The sequence below is a fragment of the Callospermophilus lateralis genome, chromosome 10 (assembly GCF_048772815.1).
Source record: "Callospermophilus lateralis isolate mCalLat2 chromosome 10, mCalLat2.hap1, whole genome shotgun sequence".
In the NCBI taxonomy this organism is placed as follows: domain Eukaryota; kingdom Metazoa; phylum Chordata; class Mammalia; order Rodentia; family Sciuridae; genus Callospermophilus; species Callospermophilus lateralis.
Genome location: NC_135314.1, coordinates 65,649,049 through 65,671,501, shown reverse-complemented (window position 1 = coordinate 65,671,501; position 22,453 = coordinate 65,649,049). Strand labels below are relative to the sequence as shown.

General features: G+C 36.9%; 1 protein-coding gene across 15 annotated transcripts in view; it reads left to right on the top strand.

Annotated features, from left to right (window-relative positions):
* Phldb2 (pleckstrin homology like domain family B member 2) overlaps nt 1-22,453 on the top strand; it is a 105,148-nt gene that overhangs the window by 32,228 nt on the left and 50,467 nt on the right. For all 15 annotated transcript variants that reach the window (XM_076869085.2, XM_076869082.2, XM_076869076.2 and 12 more), the window contains exons 3-5: nt 11,803-12,186; nt 18,788-18,931; nt 19,994-20,131. In XM_076869085.2, coding sequence (XP_076725200.2) covers nt 11,803-12,186; nt 18,788-18,931; nt 19,994-20,131 — 666 coding nt within the window. The remainder of the gene's footprint in view (nt 1-11,802; nt 12,187-18,787; nt 18,932-19,993; nt 20,132-22,453) is intronic.

The window sequence follows — 22,453 nt, the reverse complement described above, 5'->3', positions numbered from 1 at the left end:
AGCACTTTACAACTAAAGAATTTTAATTTGCAAGAGACTGGGATCATGTCTGTCTTGCTTGGTGCTATACACTCACCTCCTATTGAGATGAGTAGAGTATCAGAAGCATCGTATACATGGTGTTTGAAGAGTAAGTAAGTATTTTCAATGCCTAATCATGACATTAGTTTTGTTTTTCCTTAATTTGTAACTGTTGTTGAACCCCTAGATCCCAGACAGTATGCATTTGGTTCCAGGCAACAGTGAAGCTCTATACAAAAGAATGCAAATATGTTGACATAATTACATCCTTCTTAGTTCCAGAAAGGGAAATTCCTGTCCAACTTTCAATTTAAAATGAAAATATGAAAATGAATAAATTTTCTTTACTTAGAAAACTTTGTAACATTCTTTATAAGAATTGGTGCTCTACAGGGTTATATGAAAACCAAGGCTGCAGGCCCTGGAATCTTGCTTGTGTACTGTTGAGCAGATCATAAAGTTAGTGTTTCTAAAATTAAGTGAAAGTGTATTCAAGGATGTTTATTTAATAAATTTTGGTGTTTTTTGAAATAAATGTATATGTTCTCTCATCCCTTAAAGGTCAGATGCAGATACTATTTTAAAGACCAAAGAATCTACAGATTGGTATCAGTTTTGGGATTAGGAAACTACACTTCCTAGTGACTCCTGAGCCTGCAACACAGTTTAGGCATTCAGAACCTTTTTGGCTGAGCTGGGCTGAATTGTTAAGATCCACAGTATTTCTTTATCAGTCAACATTCAAAGAATGTATTTTGTTGTTCAGATTACTGATCTCTCCTATTTTAAGAACAACGTCTTTGAAATGTGAAGGCACGCTTAAGTATGGAAAAGTATTTTGTCTTCCAGTCTGACTTGAAAGGAATCTCTTTCCTGATGTGGCTCTTCCGTTTGCTACATCCTGACTACAGTTTTAATTTTTTTTTTTTTATGGTTGCACCAGTGGGAATTGAGCCAATTAAACTGCAAATAGGGGAAGAGGGTCTAGACTTTTTAAAATGAATGTCTTTATAATCTAGATTTGTATGGCCTTTGTTGCATTACTTGATTTATTTTTCAGATTTAGTCTAATCCTTAAATTGAATTGTTTCTGTGGATCCTTCTCTTACCTCTCATGTTTTAAACAGTCAGTATTCCAATATTCCCTGTCATTTTCCCCTTTCACTCCCTGCTGCAATGATTTATAGAATCTAGCTCAGAAATATAATGCAAGCCAGAAATGTGAACCATGTATGTAATTTGTTTTGTCTTTTTTTTTTTTTTTTTTTACATCAAGAGAAGCAACAGGTTAAATTATAATATATTGGACATCACAAGATTAGATGGATGATGCCAACTACTGCCTAAATAAGCTATCCATTTTGGAAGGCTAAATAAACAATCTTCCTTTGTTTATAAATAAAATACATCTGTAACCACTGAGTAATATAAAGAAGAATATTATCATCAAATCACCTTTGGTTATTATAAAGTAAAGCAAGTACTTTCTCTCTGTATCTTTTGAACAGCAAACTGCCTGCATATATATAGATGTTCATTAAATATTAAGAAATTAATCATTAGCAAATTAGGTCTGCCAATCGTCCTCAGTGAACTGAGAGAGACACGTCGTCATGTTTTTTCCCCTTCCTTTTCCATCGGAGAGATAAAAGGGCAGAAAGGGAGTGAAAAGAGAAAAATAGCATTGAATAATAATTTAATTACTTCACATTGGAAAAACAGAGTTAAAGTCTTAATTACGTCTATGTTGCTTAGTCTAAGGCAATAGCTATTAAAAGAAGGCTTCTCTATACTTGAAAGCCAATCCTGGGTTCTTGTGGCAGTACAAGCTGTTGCCTCTTGATGGTGCCACACATTTAAAAATGGCTGCTCTGAGTTAGGGATGTGTCCAAAATCAACAGTTTCACATCCTTAGGCTGAATGCTGACATATAGAAGGCATCGCCATCATGTAAGCTATGGAAGAAATTTCATTCTTTCATTAAATGATAAATCAAAATACAAACACTTGTTTTTAAATAAGAAATAAAGCTTATGAATAAGGTTCATGGGGAAAATATGTACCAATGAGATGAAAATTGAAAATATAGTGTATTGAAATTGATTCTTCATAGTAAAATGATCCCCATATTTGTTGTCAAAATACCCAGTGTATCTAAATTATAAGTGACTTATTGAGCTTGCTTTTTATTTTTTTAAATTCTTATCATCTAATAGGTTTTAGTGACTCTTCTGGTTGATTCAATAATGTGAAATTTTCTTACCCAGTTCTAGAAAAGTTTGTGGGAATATTTGCCATGGACAATATTTTTAAGGTTCAGGATTGATTTTTCAGAAAAATAAAAAGAATCCAAAATACTCACTACAATAGAAACAAATTCTTCATTTTCTTGATGGAAAATTTTTGTTTCAGCTGTTTCAATGTGCAGGTTAAGACCTATTAGAAGACACTTTCTTTGAAACATTGAACTCTTTAAGATAATCGTAGAGTCACTTTTTTTTAGAAATAGTTCAGAGAGTTCCTGTATACCATTCACTCATTTCCTCTAATGGCAATGTCCTGTAAGCTGAGGTACCACATCACAGCCAGGGTATGACTTTGATACAGTCAAGACACCACAAGGTCCCCAATTGTTTTTTTATAGACACACCTACTTCCTTCTCCCTTAACCTCTAATAATCCCTGATCTGCTCTCATTTGCATAACTTTGTCATTTTTAGAATGTCCTGCAAATATACTCTGGACAGCCTGTAGCCTTTTGTCACCAAAATTTGTTATCTGGAAACTGAGTCCATTGTTTTATGCTTCCCTCCTCCATCTCTGAGACTAGAGATCTGAGTAGAAGGAAATTGCAGGGACCACACTTGGGGCTCTGTGGTCCTAGCTAATCTGCTTTCTTCTTTCCTCTTTTTAGAGTCTTCTTTTATTTGTCTTACATGTAATGTACACAGTCTAGTTGGACTTAAAAGGAGGAATAGGAAAAAATATGGCTAATAAGCTTCATCTTCCCGAAGTCGAAATCAGTGAAATTTGGTTTGGAACAGCCAAGAACTTTGCCCTGGTGAAGTCTAATTCACTGTAGGGGGGGAATCTTTCTGTGAGGCATGTTCTGTTGAAAATCTTTGGGTTGGGTAAATTGCTGTTTCTCATTCAAAATTACTAAAATCATATCCTAGCTCTGGAATCTTAATTGAATTTTGAGCAAAGACAGAAGTTTTAAAAAGTGCTGAGTAGAAGTAAAAAAAAAAAAAAAAGTTTCTTATATATTTAAAACATACTTTTTTTGGTTGTAAAAAATAGCTCTGCTATTTTACATAAGGTCATCTTGTTCATCAGATCACAAAGTCTGGGCCTAAATCATGTTAGGCCAGAGTCAGCCTTTATAATTTGTTCTGGAAGAAAGAAAAATATGGTTTGTTTCCTGACATTATTCTTAGGTCTGGAAAGAAGACATACCATCTTTTATGTTGCCTTCTATACATAAAACTTTGTAAAATACTTTTAAAATTTTAACACATAGTATTTTTGATGTGATATAACTCTCATAAAAATCACATAACAGTACTGTTTCAACTGATATGTTGTTTGGGTAGTAGTTATTAATGAGGAGTGAAATATGAAGGTTGGGGCTTCAGCTTGCCACTCTCCTGTGATAATCTGAGAGTCCTCCTTTTTTGTTACATGTAGATTTTCCTACATCCTTACTAATTATGCATTTTAAAAATTCTTATTTTTTAAATAAAAATAGGATAGGTTTAGAATAGGATAGATTTTCAAATGTGAAAAAGATTGTGATCTCTCTCATGCACTGATCATGATTGAACAAAATAAATATTAAATATAATTCTAAAAACATTTTAATTTGGGCTGGAGATGTGGCTCAAGCAGTGGCACGTTCGCCTGGCATGCACGTGGTGCTGGGTTCCATCTCAGTACCACATACAAGTGAAGATGTTGTGTCCGCCGAAAACTAAAAGATAAATATTGAAAAATTCTCTCTCTCTCTCTCAAAACAAAACAAAACAAAACAAAACAAAAAACCATTTTAATTTATTATGTTTTGTAGACTGTGGTCTTTCAAAAGAAACAAACAAGAAGATTTCTGAAACTTGGTTAAAGCCAAACTGAAAATGTAAACAGATGATGGTGCTATTAGATTTTTGTTTTCTTAAATGGAGTAATAGCATAATTTCTTTAACAGAGAAAAGTCAGGTACCTTTTGGATTTTCTTCTGAAACAAGGTCAGTCCACATACGAGTAAAATCATCTGGCACTTTTTTTTGGATGTTATGTGGAACTAATGGTCATGTTGATCACATGAATTTCCTTTCTTTACAGCCAGTGCTTTGATAGGGAGATGTGCATTTACCCCCATTCATAATGGGCATTTTCTTTCCATTGCTATCTCTTTTTAATTTTTTTTAGATGTTGATGGACCTTTATTTTATTCATATATTTATTTGCAGTACTGAGAATCGAGCCCAGTGCCTCATACATGCTAGGCAAGCTCTCTACTACTGAGCTGCATCTTTTAATATTTTAAAAATAGTTCACTTTTGACCTTAATTTTTTTTAAAAAATTGAACATCTCATAACCCATAGGCCTGCCAGTTGATTTTAAATGGCAAAATGATGTAAAAAGGCATCACAAAAAGGAATAAAATACAGAGAATCCTAGTTAAATGATATCTAGGACCAGAGATTAACTTGAGCCTGCCTAATGGAACTCTAGGGATAACTAGGTAGAAAAAGTATGCCTTGAAAACATTCCTGGATAAAAGCTAACAGGATCAATTAAACCAAAGTTCTATTACTTCAGGGCATGTTTGGGATAAATGAAAATAAAAACAAACATGTATTTTATATGATTCATATAATTCATGACATTATTAAATATTTTTATTAAATATTTTAATAATTAAAGATATTATTTAATAGGTATATCTATTTTTTCAAGTACAAGTGTCTCCTAAAATAGGAACACAGCTAGAAATAGTAGTAGGTAGAGGCAAGTGGGTTTGAGGGAGATGTCACCACACAGGTGAGTAATAGTGAAACAATTAGGTGTGTGAGGAACAGATTTATGAGAGGAGATTAAAAGAACTGAATGTCTTCCTGTGGGAATGAGTAAAGGTAGGAAGTGACAGGCTCCTCAGGTATTTGGATGATGCATGGCCTCATTGGGGTAAGACACTCATGACCTCTGAGGCTTAATGTGGAGCCGGGGGCAATGTGAATAGAAACCTGAGTTTTATTTCAAGAATGAAGTGTGTGCACTGGTGGGAGAATGGATTTATTTGGGAGGGTAGTACTTTCTAGAAGCTACTCCAGTGGCCTTCCTGTGCTGTAGGGAATATATGTGGTTTGTGTTGGTGGGGATAGAGGGACCAATGACAGTGAGAGATGGAAAAGATTCCTTCTCCCCAGGTTACTATGGAAACTGGAGAGAAATCTCCACATCTCTATTATTTCACTACTCTAGTTATCCCCTCTTTTACATCCCTTGTTTCTAGAACACAGAAAAGCTGAATGCCTTGCGTAGGGCCACACAGATAGTTACAGAACAGGATCCAAACTCAAGCAGTCTGGCTTCAGAGCTCATGCTGTCAGCCCCTGTGATAACCTTGAAGGAAGGAGGATCAGACAGATACAGAGGGAAATCTGGGAGTTTAAGCAGATGGTCTTTATCTCCTTAGGGTGTTTGTTTGTTTTGGTATATTTAGTGTATTTGAAACAATATACTAAAAATCACTGAGTGGCATCCATTGCCCTAGTTATTTGCATATGTCTTACTCTCTTGATATATAGTTATTTATTAGTACAGAGGAGAACAGGAGTATATGATCGAAAACCTTAATCTGCACATGATGAAAGGTTGATGAGAAGTTAGTATTTGTCACATTATTAGTGACTTACCATTAAGCTACAGTTTCCTCCAGAGCAGGCAGTCCCCAAAATGATGTGCCCCGTTTCTAGCTTAACCCTACCGATGGGAATACACTCATATGCAGTACAAACTGAGGGTACAGAATGAAGTGCTTTCTTGAAAACTTGAAGACCAACTTATCAGTCCATAAGATGAAATGTTCTTAGCAAAACTTTAAGCTGACCTTTTTGAAGATAATTTGTAAAGCCAAACAATAAAAATCCCTTACTTTCATGTACAGATTCTTAATCAGATTAATTGATGAAAAACAATTCTGAGGTAATGTTTGGTAAATGTGAAGGTCAATTACAAGGTTAAAAAACACTGTCTCCGCACAATATTTCTCTCGCTTCTGACACTTGCCTTCAGGAGTTTCCAAGACCACCCTCAGGTTCCATTGTTCACTAGAGGACTCACAGAACCCACTGAAAGTAGTACAGTCTTGGTTATAGTTTATGACAGGGAAAGGAAGCAGATAGAGACCAGCCAAAGAAAGAGGCACAGCGCAGAGTCTAGAGGGTTCCAGAAGTGACACTTTCATAGTCCTCACTCTGTCAATCAGGATGCATCTCTCCATCAAATTTGGGCATGGTGTGTGCTAGTACACACCAACCAGCGAAGCTTGACCTAGTTCTAGTTTCCAGAGTTTTTATCATGAATTCATTGTATAGTTTTGTAGATCTGTAGATTGAGTGAGTGATTGATTGCCCATGTGGTTGATCCCAATTTCCAGGTTGACTGATACCCCATGACCCAAAGCTTTTACACTGACTCACATAGTTAATTGTTCCGGTGGCCAATCCCTATCCTGTGATTATCAGGTGCAGCCAACTCTGTGCTAGACAGAGACTCCAATTCACTATGACTTAGGTCACCTTCCAAAAGTGAAAGGCAAAGGCCAGGCCTCTGTTTGTATTCTTTATGACATAGTAAATAACTGAGATTTCCTTAGGAGGTTCCTTGAGTTCCTCCTCTCCAAGTTTTGAGCCAGGTTTCTGCCTAAAATTAAGCACAGTTTATCAATCATGATGAGTTTCTTCTGTTGGAAAAGGAAAAGCTAAAAGAAAAATGTATCTTGGAGGTTTACTACAACATAGATCTATTTCTCCCTTATACTCCATAGCAAGTGTGGATTGATTGAGCCCTCTATTTCATCTCTTCACTTGGGACCCAGGGTGATGGAGACAGCACCATCTGGAGGGTCACTTTACCATAGCAAAGCAAGGCATTTAATGAATTATGTACTTACTGTTCATGCAGGAATGACACTGCTTCTCAAATTTCACTGGTCAGTGCAAGTCTGAGGTCCACATTGAGTTTGGAGATGGGCAACAGGAGAGACTTTTTGCCCCAGTTACTACCCCCAGGGATTTAACTATAAAACCAAATAAACTCACATTAAATATTTTCAGCCATTGCTTCTTTTTCCTCCTGACTCTCCTATCTGATTGACACACCAGCATGTGTTGGTGAAATCCTGGAAATTCTTCACACTTGCTACCTCTTCTTATTCTGCCACTCATTTTAAACTGGGGTTTATGACTCTTATTGATGTATCTTAGGAATCTTTTCCAAAAGTTTATATGGAACTGTTGGGATTCCTTGTAGAGGAAGACAGGTGGCCCATTTCTATGTAGAAACCTCATCCTTCTTCCTAGCTAAGAATCCCTCACTCTAGCTACAGTCTAGTTGCTAATCTCTGAGCATACTATGACATTACTCAATTCTGTATCCTTGATTCTGTGATTCCTTAAAGCACATGTCCTGCCTACCCACTGCCCCAACATACCACAAGACTTATATTTATCCTTAAGGACTCAACTCAAATTTATTTTCTGTAATTTTTGTGTATTGGTTCCCCATATGTGAATCCATAGGTTTTCCATAAACTGTTACCATTGTTTCTGCAACTGATCACTTATTCAGACCTCCTGTTAAGGACTTGATGGTGGATACAAAAATTAAGAAAACAAATTTGTCTTTTTTAATGTCTTTTTAAAATCTATGTATCCCAACCACATTACTAGGCAGCAAGTAACTTAATAAATTTTTTGTCAAACAGAAGATTATGGAGACATTGAATCCCTAGGGTTAACGGAAGAGAAAAGTAAAACCATACTTACAGTACATGTCTTAAAAAGAAAAAAAATTAATTTCAATTTAATTATATCTAAGTATTACAACCTTTTGTTGTATACAATAAGTGACCCAACATACAACAGAATGATTTAATAAAGATTTCACATGTCAACAGTTGTTTCTCTACATAATTATTATTATTATTTTTTTTTTGGTACTGGGGATTGAACTCAGGGGTACTCAACCACTGAGTCACATCCCCAACCCTATTTTGTATTTTATTTGTAGACAGGATCTCACTGAGTTGCTTAGTGCCTCGCTGTTGCTGAGGCTGACTTTGAACTCCCGATCCTGCTCCCTCACCCTTCCAAGCTCCTGGGACATAATTCATTTTTTATTCAGCACCTTCAGTCCTGAGGCCTAGATGGACTGGTGTTGGATATAGGAGACAGGGTGCATGCAGAATGTGGATGGCTATGTAGCTGCAGTGGGGCAATGTCAGACGCATTCCTCTGAAGAAGAAAGAAAGCTCTGAGGTCCAAAAACGTAGTCCCAGTTCACATTTTTTTTTTTTAACCTCTAAGAGAAAAACAATTGAATAGCAATATTTCTTAGGTATTTTTTTCTAACATCTGAATCCCCTTCAAAGCTTTTTTTGACGTGTGGGATATGAAGATGGAGGGAAGAGAAGGGAAACACAAATTTTTTTAATATTTTAACTAATTTGATTCAAAGTGACTAATCTTAAATCCTTAGCACCAGTGTTTTCTGGTAATTTGGGGGTATTTAGTCTTTGTACTGGTAGCTTTAAAAAAAATAAATGATAGATGGATGATTTGGGAAACTGGGTAGGATTTGGAGAACTTAAAGAAGGTAGCCTCCTGAATTTGCAGGTTTCCAGGTGAAGCTTCAAGGAAAGTTGAATTTTGGGTAGGAGGCTGTGCATCTCAGTGCTGAGAGCAATTCCAGTTTGTATTTGAGATTTCACCATCATTATTAACATTGCCCTCTTTGATTCTCAGAGAGTCCTTATCCATAATCATTACTCTTCTTTTGGGTCACAGAGTGAAGGATATTATTCTGGTGGCAGCTGCAGAATAAGATGATGTATAAGAAGAAATAAGATACCAGAATGCAGAGGGCTGAAGGGAGTATTATCTTAGGAGGGTAATTTCTGTTCGGGTTTTCCTTAAAAGGCTTCCTGAAGTGCTTTCTGAAATGCCTTGCAGACTTTCTTCTGACGTACTTTTCGACATCAGTTTGTTTTTCTTCGGTGTAGCTTTTATGGGGCCAGAGTGTCTTAGCACAGCCTGGATTTCTTTTAGACGTGTGAGCAGCATTGTGGTGTGTGTGTGTGTGTGTGAGAGAGAGAGAGAGAGAGAGAGAGAGAGATTCAGGACTGAACAGACTGGCTGTGAATGGTGTGATGAGAATAGAGAGAGACACATACCAGTAGACCAAACTTCCTGTGCACAAGCCTTTGAATACTGCGTTTCACTGTCTGAAATAGCATTCATCATAAGGCTAGGATCATTTATTCCCTTTGGAATTAAGCAATAGCCCTGGCAGCAAAAGAAACTATTTGGGGAAGGATGTGGGAGGAATTTTGCTATGTGTTCCAGTCTAGGCAGAAGTATCTTTCATGCTTTTGAAGACAGCAGCATTCACTGGATCAATGGAAACTGATAACTTTAATCCTGAATGTAATTCATGCCAAGGCTAATATATGCATACAAAGATCTATGAAGATTACTAAAGACTGAGGTTAGGTGCTTCAATTTAATTATCTAAATGCCAGAAAGGGAACTGTTCTTTGGAGATTAGCCTCTAATGCAGATGCTGTGGAGAAAGGGTAAGATAACTTTTTGCTCCTGTCCCTCTCCCCACTTACACTTTTGCAAGTTGTTCGCGTATTTCCATGTAGAATTTTCTTTATTGTTGGGAGAAGTTTAAAACAAAGCAATGAAGGTTGCATCCTGGCACTCCCTCCCCATAAAGTTGAAGTGGGTAGGGCTTGGCAGCTGGTGGCAGCTGTAGAGATAAATAAGCAGCAGGGTTGCTGGATGGACAGGGTGCCGAAGAGCCTGGGGCTGAGGATGTGTGGCCATGAGTGCCTGCCCTGGGAAGAGGCCATGAGGACCGAGCTGCAGCTGGAGTCCAGAAGTTCAGGCAGTGAAAGGGAGGTGGGAGTTTATGGGAACTAGTTTAAAGGTCTCTTTGATCAAGCTATTGCCCCCTTTTTCAGGGGGGTACTTTAGAGGGTAGATATAAGTCAGATATACCTTACATGACTTCTAACTTGTCATTTAATTGATAGGTTTAATGGTAACTAGGGAGTTGGTCTGTTCCTATTTGACTTTTCTACTTGTTACTACCTCAACTAATAAAAGAACTAACTGCATCTGAATTTTGACTTTACAAATTAGCTAAAATTGGAATGAAAACAGCTGTCTAGTGCTGCTTAATATTTTCCTGTTTTATTACTGATCAGCAGTTTGGAATATATTTTTATATGGAGGGCTTTTGGAGTCTTCCTTCAGTGTGGTAAATATAATCACAACAGATAGCCTTTGTTTTAGGCTCTTTTTTTTTTTTTTTTCATTTCAGCATGGGAATTAATGTGAAGGGTAAACACATTGAGGTTCCCCACCCCAAACAATGCTGTCTAGGTTTATGAGAGGCAATTAGTAAATTGCTTTCCATTGCTCACAATACGTAATTAATCAACCTAAAATAAAAAAGCATCAATGTCTGTTCTGCATGAGGCATGTGTCAAGGGGACATGTCATAGGACTATTTTAGACATCAATGGCCTATATGTTGATTTTTTTTTAAGCAAATGAACTATCATTTTATTTTCCAGCTCAATGAATCAAATGTTTAATGATTTTAGAATTTGAGTTACCTTGATATCTCTCTATTTGGACTTATTGTGGAATTGTCATTTTAGTGCAACATTTGTACCTTTTAAATAATTTCAATTATTCACATAAGAAAGTAGTAGAAAAGATCTTTACGTGATAACCAGGCATAAAAAAGTTTTACAAATTTTGAAATACTTCAAGAAAATTAGGAGATATATCTTTAAGAAAATTAGACAGAGATATATTATAAGAAAATTAGACAGAGATATATCTTTTTTTTTTTTTTGGTACTGATGATTGAACCCAGGGGTGCTTAACCTCTGAGACACATGCCCAGCCCTTCTTTATATTTTATTTAGAGACGGGGTTTTTCTGAATTGCTTTAGGGCCTCGCTGAATTGCTTTAGGGCCTTGCTAAGATGCTGAGGCTGGCTTTGAATTTATGATCCTCCTGCCTCAGCCTTCTGAGCCTCTGGGATTACAGGCATGCACTGCCGAGCCCGGCAAGACAGAGATATATCTTTTAAATTAGAAGACTTTTTTTAAGTACTTTTTTTCTCTTTGTGTGTCTAATAGTGAATAATAGGTAGATAAGTAGAAGGTGGTAAAGGATGGATAGGAAGAGAAGATTTTAAACATATTTGGAGTATTTAGAGATTTAGTCATATAAGAAATGGCATATCTTAGCACTTAGAGTCAATCCTGGGATATAGAGATCAACAAGGACAGCCAGAATAGTGTCTAGGACAAAACCAGGCATTGCAAACAGTTTCATCTTGATCTTTAAATACATCCTTAAAAGATGATGCAAAGTCAGCACCAGTCAAGTGTCTGTGGGTTGATAGCCTTTATATTGGGAGTTGTCTCCATTCTCACAAATTCATTGACCTTGCCCTCCTCCCTGTGCTCTAGGAGAGACAGCGTCTGGAGACCATCCTCAGTCTCTGTGCTGAGTACACAAAGCCTGACAGTCGCTTGTCCACAGGCACGACCGTGGCAGATGTGCAGAAAATCAACAGGGAACTTGAAAAGCTGCAGATCTCTGATGAGGAGTCCGTGTTTGAAGAAGCCCTGGTGTGCCCTGACACAAGATACAGGTGTCACCGGAAGGGCTCTCTCCACAATGCGGATTTGGCGGGCTTTGGGAGCCTCAGTCAGAGCAGTGCCAGCTTCCTTGCCCCCAGGAACATCAGGAATGATGAACTGCTTGGCGACCTCACCAGGACTCCCCCAACACCCCCGTCTGCCTTTCTGAAAGCTTCCAGCGAGTCCTCCTACCTAAGTATCTTACCAAAGGTAATGCCCGGTAGCAAAGACACCAGGATTTAGAGCCTAGGGATATGCCTGTGCTTTGGGCTGGAAACCAGAGATTTTATCACACACGTTTTCCAGAATATTTTCAGTGAAAAATCGATGTAAAAGATAATCAACTGAACAAGGTTTAGCAAATTAGAGTGTTTACTAATAAGTAAACAATAAGTAACCAATTTACATTGTAAAAAATACTCAGTACAGATGAGAAGAATGAAGTTTCTCCCTCTCCACTCCCAGTTGTACACCTGAGAGATAAGTATAGTTAAATGTCTCACCTGTCTTCCTAATATTTTCTGTTCATGAACAACCACATATTATAGGCATAGGCACACATATGCACACCCATGATAGTATGCATTTATCCTTATTACTATATATCCTGGGCATCTTTGCATATTAGTACACACAGCCTTACCCCATTTTTTTTTAATGGCGAAATTGAATTCTATATTTTGAAGATACCATGTGGGTTATTCAAAGTTGTTTGCTAATAAAATCCACAGCCAACATTCTAGGATATGTATATATTTTTTTTTGTTTGTTTTTTGCACACTGTGCAAATGCATCTGTAGGTTCACTCATTTTAATCAATATTTCCAAAATTACACTCTCTAAAAACTATATTTACATATGACACTGTCACTGATAGTTTATGAACATACTTTCATCTCCATACATTGGCCAAAGTTGCATGTTATCAAAATTTTTCAATTCATCATATTGATAGGTATTCAAATTTATCTTTATACATACAGTAGGGCATATTTTCACATTTGAATTGTTAATGTATTTTTCAATCCACTTATTAAAAATTGTTTCGTCCTGTGTTTTATTGTAGAAGAGTTATTGTAGGCAAATTAGGCAAATTAAGCTATCACCATGAGTGGTTATCCCATTGACTTTATGGGATTTTTGTTTGTATGTTTGTTTTGCTTTGCATGTAAGAGTTTAACATTTATTTGTAATCATAATTATTACTTAGTTTTCTGATTGTAGTTGGTTTAAAAAGGTCTTATCAATTTTAGGATTTCCTAAATTGGGTTCAAAGGCAATCGTTGGTATTATTATTATTAGTAGTAGTAGTAGTAGTAGTAGTAGTAGTAGTAGTAATAGCAGTATTTTTGCACAATTTAAAAATTTCCCCATTCTTTTCTAAAAAGGAATTGAAGGAGCTTACAATAAAATATAAATATTTCATTAAACTAAAATTAGAACACCAAAATAAAAGGAAAAACAGTGCCATAATTATAAGGTAAATTTATTTATTTAAGAATAAATAGGATTAATTAGTTAACTTAAGTAATCTTACCATTAAGTCCCACTCTGAATTCTTGGCAATTATGACCACAGAACAATAACAACGAAAAGGACACATCAGGAATTTTTGTTATAAGGAGAGGGTGCACATTGATTCTTTGAGAGAAACATCATGGTGTTAAATTCTGATAGCAGTTTATCACATAGTCATATTCAGGGGAGTTTGTGTGTTTGGTTTATTGTTTCTGTCATTTCAGGGATTTTTGTCTTTTTTTTTTTTTTTCGTAACCTCCATCTCCTTATTAAAGTAATCTTTTGCTTCCTGTACTTACTTATGTAGCTCTTATCTAAATGACCTTTTACTGCCTGTATTTGCTCTCTTATATCGTCCTTTATTCACAGAACATTTTAATTATGTACATCTTGAACTCCTTCTCTGTCATTTCTTCTGCTGTGCTGGCCATGGATTCTAATAATGTAGTATCTTGATTTGTTTGGGGCACTTTCTTCCCTGTTTTTTTCATGTTGTTGTGTGTCTTTCCTTCTAGCACTGCAGATCCACGGTGTTACCTTTTTTTACACTTTAGGTTATAGTGCCCCTGCAAGATTCCAATACCTCTCCTTCGAGGGGAAGAACAATGTTAATGATCCTAATATACAACCTTAAACCAAATGGTTGCTATTAAGGCGTTTACAGTTTGTCACAATATACAGAAGTGGTGAGTTCAATTGATTTCTACAATATAACAGTAGGTTTGCAAAAGGGTTTACAGTTTCTGATGGTGGACAAAGAACCGGGAGTGAGGTATAGGATAAGATGTTGACGGGGTAGGAGGTGAGGATATAGAGTTATTAGATCTTAGGACGTATGAAAAAGAAATCCGAAGAAGATAGTAGCAGGGGAAGAGAGAGGAAGTGATCTTGGGGAGACAAGTAAGGGGGAAGACAATAGAGTATATAAAACACACATAAATATTTAAAAAAATTAAAAATGTAAAAACAGGAGATAAAAGAATATACAATACAGCTGTAATATACTATTCAGACATCCCCATTCTCAATATTCTAATTCATGCACAGCACTTGGTTTCACAAATGTTGGGGATGTGAGGGCAGGAGAATAGAGAGGGATAAAAAAGAAAAAAAGTCCTGAGGAAGAAACAAAGATTGTTTTGGTTCAATATCAGAATCTTTCCTGCTTCCTTTCTCCTCCAATAGGTGGTGTTTTCTGTTATTTGCTGGTATCTCCACCCTCAGGATGTTGAAGGTTACCAGAGTAGGAGGGTTGGTCTTGGGTGCAGGGCACCTGGAAATGGGGTATGGCACCAGTTGGTCCCAGATAAAAGACTGCACCCCGAGCATCTCCTTTGGGGCCCACTCATGTGATGTGGGTGCTTGGTCTTATCTCCTTGTAGACCGCATGGTTCCTAGTCTCTAATTTAGTTTCTAAACTTTATTTCACTCACCGTCTTTCTTTCTACTTCCTAAATGAAAGACCTTTCTCCCGGGAGGTCTTGTGGGTTGTGCTCAGGGGTCTGCAAACCTGTCTCGGAGAGCTGTTTTGTTTTTCGCAGTCACTATACCGGGTTAGCAGCTTCCAGGGAGAGGGGCGAGTTGGGGACTATGGATACCTGCCCAGCCAGTGTCCCAAGCTGGGAGTTACCACAACTGAAGATGGCAAGGAAGGTGTCCCAAGATGGAGACATCTGCTTTCAGCCATGGAGTGTCAGGTCGGGGGTGGGGAGGTGCGGGCTGTGGCATTGGGTGTTCAAAGGGGCAGTGCAGCCTCTAAGGGTGTTGATGGGGCTATCCTGGTCCTGCCTGGGCTCCACACTGGGTCTGTGGGGCTCTGGAGTTTGTATGTTTGTTCTTCATTTTTGTTTGACTTCAGCAAGACTTATGTTGGATGTTCCTGGTCAGAAGTCCTTATCTGCCTGCCAAGTCCTCCTATCACATATTAGGACTCTGGACCTTTAAATCCAGTTGGACTTCAATCCCTTCTTTGAATGACTGTATTTACCTTACTAATTCTGAGTTGAGAGAAATCCTGAATAGGACATCTATCTTTATTGCTAGAAAGTTAAAACTGTTAGAAATTTAGGATGGGGAGAAGAATGGAACATGGAAGAATCAAAAGTTGTCAGTTGTTCAGGCTACGTATTTGACCCAGTTGAAAAATTTGATCTGTTGTCTTCAGCCATTGGGCTTCCTTAGAAATCTGTGACTTACTTTTCATCTTAAATTTTTCTACATCTCTCCCTTGATGGACACCTGCTCTATTTTGTTAAAAACATTGAGCTGTGTGCTCTCTTGGAAATTGCTTTGGGAGACAGGTTTCCTTCTGGAGAAACAAGAAAGCTGTTGATGTGTAAACAGGCAGATCCTGGCAGATGTTTTTAATTTCTCAAATATACTCCTGTGGAATAGGAGGCCTCTGAAGCTTAGAGCAGCATCCATTGTTACAAGAGACATAAGTCCTGCTTCCTTTAGAGACAGGAAACTTCAGGGGCACCTCAGGTTACCCTGCAGCAGCTTATAATGCAAGTGAGAGGCTGATAGGTCTAAAGGAAAGAGTTTTCACTTACTACTTTTCAAAGACAGGGAGGCACATATTAACTCAAGAAAAAAGATAAAAGACTGAAAACAAATGAAAAACACCGACCATTTGTTTTGGATATTCTTCTTCTGGTAATCTTTTCACTGGATTATTTGCTTAACGAAGTATATAATATTCGTTATAATCAATTCAGGAATAAATGTGGAAGGGAGGAATATGAAAACCACTCTAAATTTATTAAACTAAATGAAGATTTTAACATTATTAATGAAGCCTGAGATTCAGCATTCTGGAACTTACTTTACCTAACACTTACCTATGCCCAGGAGTTGGAAACATGCTACATTTAAAGGGCCATTGTGAACCTGCCAACCACCACCTGAACCAAAAGCTGAATGGAGTAGCTCCCACCTCCTCTTTCTGACCAGTTGTTCCATCTATGGTGGAAAGTTCTGCACCCCCAACTCCTTTGGTTGCAAGAGGGTTCTAACAAGATATTTGCCAAAAAAAGGGACAAGTGGAAAGTATCTTGTCCCTACTATCTCTCACCTTTCTCTGTGTAGATTAGATTACCTCAGAGATGGCATATTTGAGGATGCATATGTATGTGTAGTGTGCTTATTAAAAATGTCACTATATCAGTGTTTTCTATCCATTACTATAAAAAAAATCCCAAAGAAGTTAAAATGAACTTACATTTACATTTTCACTTTTTTTTTTTTTTGGTCACCATAAAAGAAACAATTCATTGGCTGCTGTACCTTGGCTCTCTATAGGGTTTCTTTATTTGATTAATTAATAAGATTACAATGTTTTCACCTCATTCTATCACAAACATTCTATCTTAGAATGCCTTTTGATTTTCCTTCTTATACACAGCAAAAAAAAAAAAAAAAAAAAAAAACCTCACAGATATTTCCTAGATGCCATGTATTTCTATAAATAGCTTTTATTGTTTTAGCAACTTCAAATTTCTAAAAATTTTTGAGTTATGTGCAAATACCCATCGTGGCTGCTCTTTATTATCTTCATCCCCCTACTTACTTATAAAGTTTATCCTTTGCAGATTGTTGAGTTGTTTTGTCTTTTCTTAATGCTTTGCTTCCACCACTGAGAGAGATATTTTTAAACCGCCTTGGAAGTGGAAACCTAATATGTAATGTTGACCCAACAGGATGTTAGCCTTCCTGAGCTTTCCTGCTGGGATGTCTGTCAGTGATTCTGGAATGCCATTCACTGTGGCAGGCATTCCTCAAGGCCTGAAATAAGCACCCAAGTATTAAGACAATGAGCTCCATTGTTTGTGATAAAAAGGTCAGCAGTTGTTTTATTTGATAAAATATTGGACTTGAGTGACAGTTAAACCCAGCAAAATGTCAAAGCTTAGAAAAACCGGGTTCCCTTGTTCTAACCACCCTGAGATATTGGATGCTCTATTATTTAATCTCCTTAAGTAGCTACAAAGTAAAGAAAAAAGAATATGAGTAAAGAACACATTAAATACGACATGATGGAATGTTTTCTTAAAGTTATCAGGATTGATAAATAAGTTAAATAAACCTAGTGATGTATAAGTAAATTTCAACAGTTATTTTGGTTTATCTGAATATTCTTTTTAAGGATTAGGGAGTAATTAATCTTCAATCATTAATTGGGTTGCTGTTTTCAATCTTTAATTGTAAAATTGCCTAATTACTGTCTTATTCATTCAAAATATTCTTTCTTTTTCAAAGAAAGATAAGAATTAAATACATGGTATGTCAATACTGGCATGTCTGAAAGACACCACCAGGTGATACCCAAGATTGTTAACCTGAAATTCTAGGAAGAAGAGGCTCTTTTTACTTTACTACGTTCTCTTCTCAAACAATAGGCGGTCATATTTGAGCTGTGTGTTATGATCCACAATATTCTTTTCTTCTTTGAGTTTTTGTCATTAACTTTGCTCAAGGCTATACGTATGCCCTCATTCACTTAATTTGTTGGTTGGGTTTCTCATTCCTTGCCAAGGAACTCAGTATTTTATGAAATAAATGAATGGTCACCAGTGTCCTATTTTCAGTCATAAAACCCACTGTATCCAGATAGTGTCTTAAACATTATCTAAAAGAAGTTCTGAAGAACAAAAATAGCAAAATAGTGCCGTAACAAAAAGCAAAATATCAACTGGCAACATTGAATGTGTAGTTCTAATCATTTGGAGAATTGCCAAAATGATGTGCCCTTGTTTTCCTACCTTGCACTGAAAACGAAATAAAAAAGCATGAATACTCATTTGCAGATAACCCTAGCAGTGACATCACAGTTTGGATAGAAATTCAAGAGGCTTCCATAGGAGATGAGAGAAAACATTGAGCTTGCAATGAAGGTGGCAGCATGCTTGAGAGGTCCCAGAGGAAGATGTCTACAGTCCTGTCTTAGTTCTAGTTCTCTGTTGTGCCAAATTTTCTCTGTAACATTGCAGAAACCATTTCAATCTGTCTATACCACAGCTTCCTTATCTTTTTAACCACTTAGTTATTTTAGCTTTAAAATAATATGGATTTGTGCATTGAGGTTGGTTTATTCCAGCTTATCTAAGGACATAGCTGCTGAGGATAGCATACCTCTATGGGAAAATGTATTAGAGTTCAGATTAAACTGTTCCAGGGATGCTTTAAGTATCTGCATGGTCATGGAGGTTGTGAGACTATAGATCTACAGCTGGCTTGTTAGTCAAATCAGGAAATTATAGTGTGAGAAACCCATTTCTGTGTTGATTAATTTCAGACCCCAGAAGGGATAAGCGAAGAACAGAGGACTCAGGAGTTAGCCGCAATGGAAGATGCCAGAATCACAATTCTGAACAACCTTGAAGAACTTGAACAAAAAATCAAAGATATAAATGACCAGATGGATGAATCCTCCAGAGAGGTATAAACCATGAGCTCACCCTCTCCTTTTTCCCTTGTAGTTTAAAAACATTTCTGCTCACTAAGACACAGTTCTCAGAGGCCAAATACATAGAGGTCAACACAAGCAGGCATCTGTTCAATGGGTACCATGTGTAGAGCAAAAGTGTCCTATTCTGCATTCCTTTATTTTCTTTCTGTTTTTTTTTAATCAGATGAGAAAAAAAACATATTAAGCCATCTTTAATGAGCTTTAAGCCAACTTTCTCTTAACTAGTATTATGTGTGTATGATCACAGAATCTGTTAGCTGAAATACCCTATATTTAGGTATTCAGCTTCAAATCTAAGCAACATTTTTCTGAGAATATTACTATGAGTTAGATATCACATTATCACTACAGGGCAGTTCCACACATGAATTAGACATAAACCCAGCTTTCTAGAGATTTGTGAAACAGGGAGCAGATAGCACATATTCTGTAACTCTAATAAAGATAGTGGCAATTTTATGTTTTTGTCATGGAATGAGAGCACATAATTATTCCTGGTAAGGATCTGCATGTCTGCACTTACAGATGGTGTCAATAGCCCCATAGAGGAGTAAGGGGACTGTTCACCTGTCATCTTGTGCATAGACCCTGGAAGCCCCTCCTGCCAGCATTGCTAGGAATGCAGAGCCTAAGTGCTGGGCTGGAGTAACTTTCACTCCTTGTGCCCTAAGGACAAAGACAAGGCTGTTCTCAATGTGGTTTGTGACAAGGCTATTTCCAATGTGGATTGTGCTTGAATCTAAGTAAATAGCAAAATATCTCTGAAAAGTAAGCAGAAAGGGGGTTGTACTAGAAAAGTTAAGTGACAGGATGGCTAGATTTCTTAGCAAATATACTCTGGGCTCTCCAGTTTTCTTATATAGAAAATCTTGAGTCTCACATGGGCTCTTTGGAGTGCTCTCTGTGTCCCCGAATCTGGCTGATATGGTAGTACTTTTTGACATTATTATCTATTAAACTGCATCAATGCAGTGGGCAGTTGAGAATATTCCTGAAGGTGAAATGTTTCTGAGTTTTGTTTTATGTCCTTAGTTGGATATGGAATGTGCTCTTTTGGATGGAGAGCAGAAATCTGAAACAACTGAACTTATGAAGGAGAAGGAGATTTTGGATCATCTAAACCGGAAAATAGCAGAACTGGAAAAGAACATTGTTGGTGAAAAGACCAAGGTAAAAGAAAATTATATTTGAATGCAATTCTTATGGTTAAAGCTGTGAATTTAAATGCTAAATGGAATTACCATATTCTTGGATTTGTGTGTCATGTTCCTGGAGATAGCAGCACAATAGAAAAGTTCTAGATCTCATATTGTCACAATACTGTCAGGTACTGGGCAGGTGAGGCAGAGAAAGCAGAGCCCATATGAATGATTTGCAATCTGATATTTCATGGCAGCTCATTCTATTTGAGGTGATTTGCTTTTTACTTTTCCATCAGCTTTTCTGTTTCATTTTTAGAAGAATTTTTTCCTTTTTTTTTTTTTTAAGTATAATGAGCTTTTTTTTTTTTTTTTTTTTTTTTTTTTTAATCACGGTTGCCCTGTAGGTAGGCTTTGGCATTTTCAAATAGGGTTGCCTCTTTTCTTTTTATTTTTCTTTCTATTAAAAAAATTAATGGGAGCCATTCATCTTACCTGTCTTGCCTTGCTATTGTCTCCAATGCAAGTGCACTGCTCTTTGAAAAATATGTTGAAGTTTTCAGGGGATTCTCACACACTGCCAAGTGAAAATTGTCTATGGAAAACAAGTGACACTTAGCTTGGATGAGGTCTTATGTATACATTTTGGGCCACAACCTGTATGTTAGCTGATATCTATTAGGGGAAATATGGAAAATTACCTGCAGATTTTAGAATTCTGAATGTTGGTTTATCTGTTTCAATCTTTCCTTCCCTCTGAGAATATTATAAATTTCTCTTTCATTATGATTTAGCTACAGTTAACTAAACCTGATATTAAAAATAAAATTTTGATTTTAGAAAATAAAAGGCAAATGAGCTTTAAGCACATTTTTTTCTTACCCATCATGTTCTCTACTAAGCTGAGAAAAAGTAAAATGTTCCTATTTAAGTAAATACTAATGGTCATGTGTGGAAAGAATTTCTGCTGAATGTGACTTCCTTTTTAGGCTCTTATGTGTTTGAGCCTATAAATAAGGGCATTTGATCTTGGTGCCAAAGAATGAGCTCAAAATGATATTGTCAGAAATGAAAATTGCATTAAAAGCTACACATCAATTTTTTGGTTGCCTACGTGTCAAAATTAAACTTTAATTTTGAAATTAAATTTTGTGGGGTGGGCTTTAGCTCAAGAGGTTACTTCCTCATGCTGGACTTCTCATCCATCATATTAAACTTCATGTATGCTCTTTCTACCTCCAGCCTTTGAAATAGTAAATAATCTTTTGAGTACTTAATATATTTTTCTTTAGAAGCTCACAGCGAGTCAGTCAAAGGATTGGTTTTCTAAATCTGCAGTGCAATGGGATTCATTTAATAGCTTATGTTTTTCAGACTCTGCGTTGATATAGTCAGAAACATTTTGTGAGGGGTGGGGTATTGGGGATTGAACTCAGGGACACTCAACCACTGACCCACATCCCCTGCCCTATTTTGTATTTTGTTTAGAGACAGGGTCTCACTGAGTTGCTTAGTGACTTGCTCTTGCTGAAGCTGGCTTTGAATTCACAATCCTCCTGCCTCAGCCTCCCAAGTTACTGGGATTACAGGCATGTGCCAACGTGCCCAGCAATACAGCTAGAAACTTTTGATAGAGGCATCAGATGTCTTGTTAGGGCATTTATTAGTTTACAACAGTATTGCTTAATTCAAGGAGTATTTACTAATACAGTAGTATTAGTAAATTAGCCATACTATAGCATTAGTATCGATACTATAGCATTAATAGCATTAGTATTCATACTGTGGCATTAATACCATATATTAGTGAATACTACTTAAGTAATGCTGCTGTAAAGTATTACTGTTTATGTCATATTGAAAAGTTTGTGGGACAGAGGAATGAGGTATCGTGTTCGCTGCGAATCCTCTGCCTTATGCATCTAGTTATTTGACTCTGTATAGCTCCCTAATGGCACAGCCTACAAATTCTATTTGTCCATCACGAGTATCAAATCTGCAAAAAAGTGAAGCAAGTTGAGTCAATGCTAAATCTCACTTCCTGAGGAAACTGCCATGTTTTCCAGACCCAAGGTAGAGAAGAACTCCAGGAACACAAGCAGAAACAGGCGAAGAAGCCACCCCCTTCCCTTCTGTTTTGTTTTGGTGGCTTGACAGAAACTATGCAAGGAAAGGGGACTGCAGGGGCCTAAAGTATAGTACCCGCTCATGCAGCTGTTGGGGGATTAGTTGGTCTCAGCAGGTGGAATTATTATTGTCTGTCATCACATATTGTGAAAAATGGTAGAAACTGGCTTTGGGTAAGGGGCTCCAGAAAGTGATGAGGGGAGTGGAAACAAAGGCTGGGCTAGAT